The sequence below is a fragment of the Dermacentor andersoni genome, chromosome 10 (genome assembly GCF_023375885.2).
Source record: "Dermacentor andersoni chromosome 10, qqDerAnde1_hic_scaffold, whole genome shotgun sequence".
Taxonomy (NCBI): domain Eukaryota; kingdom Metazoa; phylum Arthropoda; class Arachnida; order Ixodida; family Ixodidae; genus Dermacentor; species Dermacentor andersoni.
The window spans coordinates 117,959,427-117,971,499 of NC_092823.1; the positions used below are offsets into that span (position 1 = coordinate 117,959,427).

A 12,073-nucleotide genomic window follows, 5' to 3' on the forward strand; every position below is an offset into this window, starting at 1 on the left:
GTGCGTCGGCGTTGGCGTTTTCTTGGCCTCGCCTGTACTGAAGGCTGTAGTTATACGCAGACAAACATAAAATCCAACGGAGCATTCTGGGCGACACAACTTCAGGCACCCTCTTGTCCGTGTTAAACAGGCCCAGTAATGGCTTGTGGTCCGTTATGACCGTAAATTCTCGCCCAGCAAGGTACTGGTGGAACCGTTTCACGCCAAAGACAACAGCTAAGCCCTCTTTATCAATCTGAGCATAGTTACGTTCACTGGCTCCAAGCGTCCGGGAAGCATACGCTATGGGCTGTTCCTTCCCATCAGTCGTATGATGGGCTAGCACTGCCCCCACTCCCACAGGAGATGCGTCGCAGCACAAAATTAAAGGAAGCTTGGTGTCATAGGGCACAAGTACAGAGTCGGAGCTAAGCAATTTTTTTAGTCTTTCAAACGCACGTTGGTGCTCACCTGTCCACTTCCATTCGTGGTCATGGTCGAGCAGTCGATAGAGGGGTTCTGCCACTTCAGTCTTGCCCTTGAGAAAACTGCTGTAAAAATTTAGTAACCCCAAGAACGCTTGCAGCTCCTTTTTGCTCGTGGGTGCGGGCGCTTTATGGATGGCGTCAGTCTTGCTTCGGCTCGGATGTATTCCCGTGGCGTCAATCCTGTGACCCAAGAATTCAATGCTCGGCTTGTTGAATTCGCACTTGTCTTTGTTTACTCTTAACTGCGCATTCTGCAGACGCGATAGCACGGTTTCTAATCTCTCGGCGTGCTCTTCCGCGTTACGGCCAGAAATAAAGATATCATCAAGATAGGCTTTCACGCCGGGAATGCCTGCTAACAGCGTATCAATGACTCGTTGAAATACCCATGGCGCCACCGAAATTCCAAACGGCAGCCGTTTGACTTTGTACAGCCCCTTTATCGTGTTAACTGTGAGCACTTCAGCCGATTCGTCGTCTAGCGTTAGCTGTTGATAAGCTTGAGCTAGATCTAGCTTTGTAAAAAATTTGCTTGAACCCAGAGCTGCGAGCATTTCAGCGGTAGTGGACAACGGATACCCGCTGCATTTAATAGCTTTGTTTACGGTGCTACGGTAGTCACCGCACAGGCGTAAAGTTCCGTCTTTTTTTCTTACCACTACCAGTGGCGTGGCCCAGTTGGAGTACGCGACGGGTTCCCATATCCCTTGTTGCACCAAGCGATCCACTTCCTTGCCCACGTCGTCCTTGAGGGCCAGTGGAACTGGTCGACTTTTGAGAAACACTAGTTGAGCGTCGTCTTTCAGTTCGATGTGAATTGGTGGTCCGTTGAAGCCAGGAAGGTCCCTGCGAAACACCTCGGAAAATCGTGAGGGCACGTCTTCCGCGTTTACTTGCTCGATTCCCCGCAAGCAAATGCCTAACGGCCTAAACCAGTTTCGCCCACTCAGGCTGTTGCCTCGATTCTTTACTACCAACAATGGCAGCTTTGCCTTCCGGCCCTTGAATTCTACCAAGACGGTTGCTCGACCCAGCAGTGGTAACGCCTCCTTTGACCAGGTTACGAGAGTTGTTCCAAATCTTGTAGTGGTATTTCACCCCGACTTCTCTCGATTACACTAAATGTATCTTCACTCACAATTGAGCACGATGCTCCGGAATCAACCTCCATCGGGACTTCTTGTCCTTGTATCTGTACTTTAACCATAAACTTCTGTTCTTGCTCATTCACTTCGCAAAGTGAAAACAATGCACTCATTTCGTACACGCCCTTGCTCTTTTCAACTTTCCTCTTTTGCTCAGGCGTCTTCCGGGCCGCTCTACTTTCGTCTTTTGAACGACAAGCCCTCGCAATATGTCCAACCCTTTTGCATTTGAAGCATGCCGCTTTTCTAAAACTGCATAAATGCGGAGCGTGCTTACCGTTGCAACGGTAGCAACTAGATCCCTCTGCCGTGGCGTCTTGCTTCGTGCGGGTTGCTTGTATCATGCCCTGGCAGTCCTTCGCCTCGTCTCGGCCGTGCATCCGTATGTCTCGTTGTTGCTTGGCTGTCGCTTCTGCGGTCGCGGCCATGTCGTACGCAACGTTGAACGTAAGGTCGTGTTCTGCGAGAAGTCGCTGTTGAACTGCTTCGTTCTGGAGGCCGCATACGAAACGATCTCGCATCATGATGTCCATCGGGAGCTGCACGTCGCCAAAACTGCAGTCTTCGGCTAGCTTCCGAAGCGCCGTGACGTAGTCCGCAACTGATTCCTCGGCAGCCTGGTTTCTCTTGTAGAACAAAAACCTTGCGTATAGCTCTGAAGGCCTTGGATGCAGGTGCTTGCGAACCGCCGTCTTAATTTCCTCGTAGGTTGCTGTTGTCGGTCTTGCTGGCTTCACCAGAGTCATGATGAGCCCGTACGCTTCTTCGCCGCAACAACTCAGCAGGACGGCTCTTTTCTGTTCTTCTTTCGCTATCTTGTTAGCTTCGCAGAACATTTCTAGCCTCTCGACGTATTCGTCCCATGACGCGTTTGTGCCGAGATGATACTCGCCGATCCTGCCGACGGCCATCACCGCCGCTTCCTCGTCGCCAACTGTAGCGTATCAGCCGGACGCCAGGGTGGGACAGACAACGTTTATTGATGCCGTGCCCCTTTTATAGGGTGATGAACATGTGATCTGCCGACTGCTGCTCGCGTGGCCGATAAGCGATTATCATGAAAACGTAGTGTGACACGCGATATCAGTATACAACACTTTCTTTCTTTCTTTCCTGTGCGCTCCAGCGGTGGTTGCGCAGCAGCTGCCGCTAAGGCAGCGCTTCGTTAGGGACCGGATGTATAATCGTTCGAGTGCCGGACATCTTGTTGCACGCTGAAGAAGGATAGCTGTCGAAAAAATATTTCGAAGACGCTCCCTCCCCCCCAATTGGTAGGAAAGGGAGCTACCTTTCTACAAATTGCGATGTCTCTCGCGGGACATACAACGTAATGATTCAATGTATCACTCACGACCACATGCAAGTTCACTGTCCTGATAATGACCATGTTAACTTAGCCAAATGTAGACGCAGTGTTACAAGCACACATTCGTCTACTTTTTACACCGTTTCTAAATGCAGCCATTGCCATACGGTCATTCTACATCCAGTATTACAAGTAACATTCCTTTTACATCTACTCACGGTCATATTGCCATTATGGCTCAAGTATTACAAACGATGTGTTGCGAGTAAAAGCTCTCATCTGCTTCTAACACTGTGTCTATAAGTGGTCATGGTCATTTGTTTATTAAATAACCACCTGCACAAGCAGAATCTATAGTCTACACATGGTCATGCTCATGCAGTAATCAGATAACCATCATTACAAGTAAGTTCTCGTCTAGTTTTAACACTGCGTTTACATATGACGGTGCTATGGTCGTACGACCATTGCCCAGGCGACAATATACTGCATACAAGTGGACCGTCGTCAACTTTTAACGCACCCAGCAAAAGTAGAATCTAGTCTACAGATGACCATGTTCATACAGTAATCTTTTAATAGTGCGTTTACATATGACAGTGCTATGGCCATACGACCATTGTCCAGCCCAGACAGTATACTGCATAAACGTAGAATACAAATAGACTCTCGTCAACTTTTAACCCACAGCGGCGGCGGTGAGCAAGAGCAAAAATAAATCGAGCAAAGAAAAAGCATCAGTTCCTCCCCAACGCACCCATTATCGTAAGTGCGACCGGAAAAAGCGGCCAGCAATGTAAAATAATTATCGGTCTCCGCCGGTCGGGTGGAGGGGTTGAAACAGTCGCGTGTACTGCGGCGGTGAAACTCGGCTTTCTTCTGCGGATATCATGGCGCCGTGGAGAACACGTTGTACCACCTTGCACGTTTCTGTGTTGTTGCACGCTCGACAAGGTGCTCAAAGTTCTTTGACGCCCCGGTCACGCCCTCCGTCTGCACCTTCAAAGATGAGCCGGCACTCTCTGTCTCCTAAGCCTACGCCTGCAACGTTAATTAAATTTTTCTCCCCTCCCGACTCCTTTTTTTGTTTTACTTTGTTTTCAAGACTCTGTAGGTGTTTCTACACCATTCTTCTCAGTCTCTGTTCTCGAGAGGCGCGCAGGAGTGTCTGCTTCTTCGCGCACGTCTGAAAGCGGGTTCGTGATTGGAAGATGCGTCTGTTTCAAACTGACCGATATCCGATCCAGACCACACTAGACCTTCTTTTTTTTTATTCTTCGTCATCTTCTCTACGTTCCTTTTCTCGTCTTTTTATTTCTCTTCTGCATGCTTTCTTATATCGTTGCTTTAACGTGCGTGGAGCGATAAGGTTCTCTAAATTTTATGCGAAACCGGTCGGGATGCGCGGCTCCAACACGCCATGTCTTTTACGTCTACGTTTAGATGGTTTGGCTTTCAGCGCCTACGCATTTTTTTTATAAATACAGCTGGCCTCTGCGATCTTCGAGATTCGAAATCCAAATCACAAGCAAAGCTGTCGCATTTTATCAGTTGTAATAGGAATATGCCTTCTTTTTTTTCAGGAGCCCGTAAATGAACGCGCATCCTGGACGTCGCCCACATACGAATTGTAAGGAGGCCTTCGTTTGTGGCACATTTAAATTTTGCTACGTATTTTTTCTCCTGGGACACCAGGAAATTGGAGGTAGATCTATTTTAAAACCCCTTACAGACGCTACATTAAGTAGAGAGAGAGCAAATGATAAATGAAAGGTAGGGAGGTTAACCAGGACTGAGCCCGGTTGGCTACCCTACACTGGGGAAAGGGAAACGGGGACGGAAAGATTAAAGAAAGAAGAGAAAGTCCACCGGGGATATCGTTCAGTCACTCAGTCCGGATCACAGACGCTTTACTATAGAAGTTTACTATAGGCCACACACTGAATATTGCCAGCTCATCACGCATAACATGACCTCCAATTTCCAACACACTTAATCTTGCTACCACGTTTGGTTCTCCCAGAACACCTCGAAAAGATGCTTCTAAGGCTTGTAACATCCACGACCTATAAACAACAACCTGGAGACGCGTTGACTTCTACAGCGAGGTTTTCTACCAAGCCACCTCTTTATGATATCGAAATACACACTGTTTGTTGTAGGGGAACGGTTATTAGGTAGACAAACCAACCATTTCGCAAGAGTGCTGCAGTGATAAATTTGACCTTTAGCTAAGTACATATAGACTGTGAATGTAAGCACAGTGAAGCTTGTTGCATTAATTATTCATCCACGATATGCCCGCAATAATATGGCACGAAAATTGTACGTTAGTGGTGTTTTTGCCATCAGTCTTCATAGAATGGTCTCATGCAAAATAAGAATTATTTTCTGTAGAAAAAAAGAAAGCAGGGTGAGTAAAGCATGCATAAAGGTTGGCCACATGAATTAGGGTACCAGTTACAGCTGTTTTGTTTAGTGTGCTCTTCTGGCTCCAGTTTGATAAGGAGAAAAAAAACTGGGCCCTTAATCACAATAACGCACCTACACCAGAACTGTACGTAACCGCAGGGTAGGGTTATTATGTAAGCGTAGTCCACTTAGTAGACGGCTCATTTCAGCCGCCGCCGATTAACTGGAGCTGTACCAGCTACAAAGAGACTGACTGGGGCCGCCTGTCTTCCCTCTCGGCTATATCTGCACCCAATTAGCGGTGGCCGAAATGGACACTTACGAAATGGACTCTAGGTGGACACTTACAGAATATCGCCCCTCCCCTCACCCAGATATCAGCCTATCATGATTTTGGACACACCATTAGCAAAAGCCACCTGGCCCATAGAAAGGAGAACTCGGGAAACAAAGACTCTAAATTCTGTGTGGTGCAATACAAGTAAATTTACCATGATTCACCCAGTGCCAGTGTGAACCAGTGAGAAGAAAGTGCTGCCACCAAGCGTAGGGCGGGTGAGGCGCTGCCCCGTTCACTGACACAGTGACTGTAAACGGCGTTACTGTAAAGGCCGCCGCTGTTCTCTTGCGCCGGGGCAAGACAAGCAAGACAAGGAAGCGTCCGCGTATCCCGCTGCGATCCGGATACCTTCGGTCGGTTGAAGTCCTGTGGGTCGCCAGGACGCGCCGCGCCTTCTCTGTGGCAGCGTTGCTCGGAATTCGCCGCGCTGCTGCTTCTCCTTCTTCGGGCCGCTGATGGTGAAACCCGATATACGCTGACGTCGCTCGCCTTCGCTGAAGATTTGCTGCTGTACTGCTGGTCGCTCTCAGTCACTTTTGTCCTTGGATAAACGCGTTTTCTATGCGTTTGTGTACTCGCTGCTTTCTCTCTTTCTTTTTGTTGGTTGATCGCTTTCTTCTAAGTTTATGCACTCCTCTTGAGACCACAGAGAGCATACCGGAGAATCGGGCTGGTGGATGCATATCTTGGAGATGGCCAGTCTTTCCAGCTCACTTACTTCTGAGATTTCTTCAAGTTTATATTTTTGGCTTCGCTCGCGGTCGCGCGTTTCGGTCTGTATGAATTGGCTTACGGTGAGTCGGTAATTCATATTTGAACTTGCACGCTGTGCAAGTAACAGATGCGAAAGGGATGGGCCCAAGAAGCGGCGCCGTGTTTTCTGCCCGTTTATTTTTCTGCTTCTATCTTCTATAGGCAAGTTTCAATATACATTTCGCCCTTTCTTCGTAAGATTTTTACAATCACGTTTCTTTTTCTTCATTTTTGTCGTCGTTGTCGTGTTCTTCGTTGTCGCCGTATGCTCTGTAGTTATTGTTATTGTTGCAATAAGAAAACTATTGGCGGATCCGACGCATATTTGGCCACAGTGAATAAGGGAAGCTTTATTCGATGTTTAGAATTAAAATTTATTACTTCACTCCTCCTTGGTTTCTATGCAGCTCAATGTTCCAGGCTCAATGCCCTCTCTGGTCCCACTTTGTTTTCTCTACTTTCTTTCCCCAAATTCCACTGATTCCTTGGCCGAATTCGTCACCATTTTTTTATTATAGCTGTTGTCTATCTCTTCACTTCTTGTCTCTTCTGCTTGTCTATTTGGGCACATACTCATTCGGAATGACTGGCGAACACTGTTCCCATATAGCCAGTGAAACACGGAGGAAAGAAATGTGATACCACACAGACAGCATGCTTGCTGGGCACCATGCAATTTGGACGTTTTCGCGTTTAGAAGTGGCATCATCAAATTATAGCAATGATCAAAGCACAGGAATAAATTGCACCTGCGCAGCCGCATAATTTCTTCTGGAATAGTTATATAATTTCTCGCGCTTCCGGAACAACGCATGAGCAAACAGCGTGCGTGTAAATAGACATGACACGCGCGTGATAACGTTGTTATGTGTGTCGGCTCAAGATGACAAAGCAAAAGCCTAATTGAAGCGCTGCCTGCAGACTCAGCAAAATTACTTGACAAATGAGAACGCTGTCAAACAACAACAATCATGAAGCAATCATATCGCCGTGTTCTTTCACACGGTTGCACCAAGGTGTCCTCTAGTCGTTACTGTGCGAACTGATTAGTATCTCTAAGTCATAAAATAAGCTTCCTATATTATTTATCACTTTAGCCTGTGGTGGTGCCACTTCGCAACTTGACTTCTCGCGTCTAGCGTGTTTTATATGCCGCATGACGTTTCGAACCTGCACCTATTTAAAGTTCGCTGTAAAGGACGAACGCTGAGTGCTTATTACCAAGTGAAATGTGTCACTTCGCCTTTAAATACCTTTAGAAGTACATCAAACCAAAGGGGTGTTCACAAATTTCCAGCAACTTAGCCAGTATCGTTAATCTTCCAGAGCTTTGCAGGTAGACAGATGCCCCAGATATTTCTCAGATATGAACACCCCCGGAAGACACATTATAACGAAGCGCACCACTACGGGTTCATGAAAGTACAAGAAGACGTTTTAAGTCTCCCCCTGCCACTCGTAAGACACTGTCTTCGAAGTGTTTTTTTGGTCCGAAAGCTTTCAGCACGTGGGTCGAATGAGGAAGAACACTACGGACCCGGACACATTACCCATCTTCTCGCTGCTTTTACAAGTAGCCGCATCCTTAATAAACGTCCAGCACGCCACTTCCTAGCCACCAGCGTTTCGCGGCTTCTTCACAAAACGAATTCGTTGCCTCCGAAGTTTGCAGGCGACGGGGACTGAAGGAGGACGCCTAGACCAAAACAACAAAGGAAGCGGACGTGAAACTTTCACCAACCTCTGAATCACTGTTCTTCGCAGAGTCGGCGCATACGCATGCCCGTGAACAGGGTTGTAGATGTATCTGCGTGCGTCGGCTGGTGAGGGACGCAGCCTTGGCTCGGATGCAAATGACCACCGCGCGAGTCAGGTCGCCTCGCCTGCCGGAGAGGGGTCGATGGCCGCCTTACGCACGCTTCAGCAGCGCCTTGGCGTCGCCCCAAGGCGGGTCGGCTGTGGGGCTGCGGTCTCGGCAGCCACGATGGTTCGAAGCACTCGCCAAGCTAGCTCGCGGAAACACTTTGTCGACATACGCACCTAGCTTGACTGACGGAAGTGTTGAATGAAAAGCTATGCTATTAAAGCAGCATCTAGAATCTGACATGTACAGGCACACACGAAAAAAGAAAAAGGACATGCGCTGGAACCAGTTGTATGCGCTTTCTTTTTCCTTTATCGTGTGGGCGGGAATGTGTCACATAAAAGTGCGCTGCTTCAATAGCACGGCTCACCAACTAGCCCACCAGTATCTATTAAGAAGAGCCATACATTTTGCTACCGCTTTGCGCCTTTGCGTCGTTTTTGTGTATATCTCAATGCGGTCAAGGCGTTTACGTAACGCAGGAGGACAACGGAGAAGAAAAGCCCGCAGTTTAACTAAACATGCGAGAAATTCCGTGTTGCACTGTAGTGATACTGTGCAAGATATATTTTCGGGTGGTACTTTAGAATGCTCCTGCACCAAGTCAAGAAAAGAATCACTCCAGAGTGTTTTGACAACACACCGACTATGAGTGTGTCATGGCTTGGCAGTAAGCATTTTACCCAATTTAGCCTAATTGTTAGGTTTCTCGCTTTTGTTCTTTGATGGTCGTGACACCAATAAACTTGAAATTTAAATCTGACTAAAATCACAGGACAATTCTTTATCACCTCCAAACGTATCTGGAAACAAAGTTTTGTAGGGGAAGCTTTGCCCTGTGAACTGCACCAAAACAGCAAACTCAGAAATGTCGAAGCGAGACAGCAAGGCGTGAAACACGGCTTGTACTAAAAAAGATCCTCATGGGCTGCTAATACGCTCGTTCTAACCCTCTTAAATAGCTGCGCAACCCAGTTTAATAGAGGTCCTCAATTAGCCGCTAATGGAGCCGCTTAGCAGACGAACGTTTCGGAGCTGTGTCTCCGTACCCGCCTAAGGCTTTGGGCGCCGTGCCATGGCCGATTTTCTTTTGTCTTGTGATGATACTATATAAGCTGCAAGAGATTGTTGATTAACAAACTAACTGTAATAACGAACTATATTAACCAACCCTTTAATTCAGCTTCTCTTGCTGGACAAACGAACGTTTTCAAAGCTATGCCTTTTAACGCTACCGTGTCTGGGCATAGTGCAGCTCAAGACGACGCTGCCGGCTACGGCTGCTCCGTTTAGAGGACAGACTTTCACAAGGTGATCAACAGTGGCTGAACAAGAAAGGTCGCCGTTTCCAACATTTCTGGAGTGTTGAAATGGCTTCGCCCTGACGAAGATAAGGTCCCTTGTCGCCGTTTCGACAATACTTATTCCACCATTGTCCACACTTCAAAGCTCCATCGTCCTGTGCAATTCTCCCTTGTTTCCAAACTTTCATAAAAAGCATTTAGAATAGGCAGGGGTAGTGACTGAACTGCTATAGTTTACCTTCTGTGATCGTTTTCCCACTTTCCCATCTTGACTGTAAGATAACCTGCCTTCTTTGGAGGCTTGTAACCATTCAATTATCACTATGAACGAGAAAACAAATGCGCGTAATTCTATGCACCACTGATCCCTGTTTATCTTGCTCTTCCAGGTATCACGCCTTACTCCTTCGTCGAGCACTCAAATTTTGTGAGTTCAATAATCTTTTTTCTATATACGACATATGTACAATTCATTCTATTGTTCAATCAATCATTCAATCAATCAACATAAGTTAGAGTCAATCCTTACAGCGGTTAAACCCTTCCTGGTCCAGCGATTCCAGTACGAAGAAATCGCTTACCAGAGATATCTGTACGGAAAAGATTTAAAGCCAGACGTACACTCTTATAAATCTCTAGCTGCGCAATTTGCGAGCGCTCAATGCTGAACATGATTGGTTCTCCCCTGAAATGCAAGAAAAGTCCCTACGTTGACGCATGCTGAGATCGGGTGTCGGAGCTGCATCTTAGGGGTCTGTCTCTCTAATTGGGCGTGTAAAGTGCCCTTGGCAAGGCAAGAAAATAAACCCTGAATAATTAGTGCCCACTCCACGCACAAGCGTCAGTGAAATTTAGAACTTTTAAAGGGTGAAAGCTCGCCGCAGCACAGTAAATTTCGGGCAGACAGCTCTCGAATACCACGAAGAACGTGCTCGAGAATTATGCGGATACTTCTTGTTTTCTCCTCTAGTGCCCAGTTCTGCAGAGCAACGCCAGTTGCATTGCGTGAGCATTTCATGATTCTTCCTTTGCAAATTGTAAAGTTCTGTTAGGCAGGATGCTTGTATATATTTGTATTTTTGTATGTGCCGCTGGTAAAGCACTTTAACCAGAAATTTGCTGCCACTTAACCTGTTATATTTTTTGTTTTATTTGATGTATTGCCTTGACTGCAAATATGTTCGGATGTATGTAATGCGTCGTTTTATGACCCTACCCCCCCCCCCCCCTTATGTAATATCCACGGAAGAGGGTCTTTACGGGGTACAATGAATTAAAACCATAAAATAGCTTTTCTTTGCCTTCAAAAACATATTTTTGTCAGGAAATTTTAAGCCTTCAATACCATGCGCTTCGCCTATCCTCCATAGGCCGAAATCTCGGAGCGTTCTTCTGGCGAAACCTGAACGAGCGAGAGCTAAAGACACGTGACTGGCGAAAACATTCGGAGCACTAAACAACAACATAAACAACAAACATTAAGTGCCTTTTTCACGCTTTCGGGTCGAGGTTATCGATGGGCCCTGAATATCGCTCCTGACCCGGTTTTCTGCATGATAGGGGGCAGCGGTGTTTGCGGGGTCTTCAGAAAAAAAAAAGGGAAATCGAACCGAAAGTAGGCGCCTTAATTAGCGTATTTACCGCGCCAAGCACTCACCCTCTCCTGGCCCGGCGGAATTCTGCAGACGCCGCGCAAACCATCTGTACGCCTGGAGGTGCAAGATACCTAAAGGAGGTGATGCGACAACCATCACGTGACCCCTAAGTTTAATCGGTGTCTCGCAGCAGCCCAAGGTCATGCTCTCGTCTCCCCGATGTACAACGCTTGCTACGGGGACTGCCGGAGATCTCGATTTCACCCCCTTTCCCCACCCTCCGCACCACTCTCTCTCTCTTTTTGATCACCGATCTATCCTGTTGCTCGTCGCCTGGCTCAGTAGCAGTTCGCGTTGTCGTAACAGTGTGGCTTATTTAGGTGACGAAAACAAGTTTCGGCAAATTTTTTTTTAGTGCATCTGCCACGCTGGCTCGTCGATTACTACGTTGCGCTGATAAGCCCCAAGTCGCGGGGGGGGGGGGCATCATTCTTACGGCGGCACAATGCAAAAAAAGAAATAAAAAAGACACACTCATGTACTTGGATTTAAGTGCATGTTAAATAACCCCAACTGATCAGAATAATCCCAGACTCCCACACTAAGACCTGCTTCATCATGAGATCGAAATGTTTGAAACAAAATTCCTCAATATAACTTAAATAAATCTTAGCACAGCTGCCTTTGCGACCTCACAACTTTCCTTTTTTTAGACAGTTTTGCTGCGTATTATATGGGTAATAAAATTAATGCTTCTAGATCACGGGCCCTCGTACACATAATCTAGGAGCACATGATCTAGCTGTGCCAAGTTAGCACTGTGCTCGTCGAACGTGAAGCCAATGTGGCGCCATTGTGGCCCAACATTGGCCCCATTGGCCCAACAT

At 47.0% G+C, this 12,073-nt stretch overlaps 1 protein-coding gene across 1 annotated transcript in view; it reads right to left on the reverse strand.

Moving 5' to 3' along the window:
- Positions 1-2,719, reverse strand: part of LOC126544825 (uncharacterized) — a 4,223-nt gene extending 1,504 nt beyond the window's left edge. The window contains exons 1-2 of the mRNA XM_050192316.3: positions 1,890-2,719; positions 1-1,313 (exon numbers count right to left, since the gene is read on the reverse strand). The exon at positions 1-1,313 is cut by the window's left edge and continues 1,504 nt beyond it. Of these exons, the coding sequence (XP_050048273.1) occupies positions 1,270-1,313; positions 1,890-2,523 (678 nt within the window). The 5' untranslated portion in view covers positions 2,524-2,719 and the 3' untranslated portion in view covers positions 1-1,269. The remainder of the gene's footprint in view (positions 1,314-1,889) is intronic.
- Positions 2,720-12,073: the final 9,354 nt, after the last annotated feature.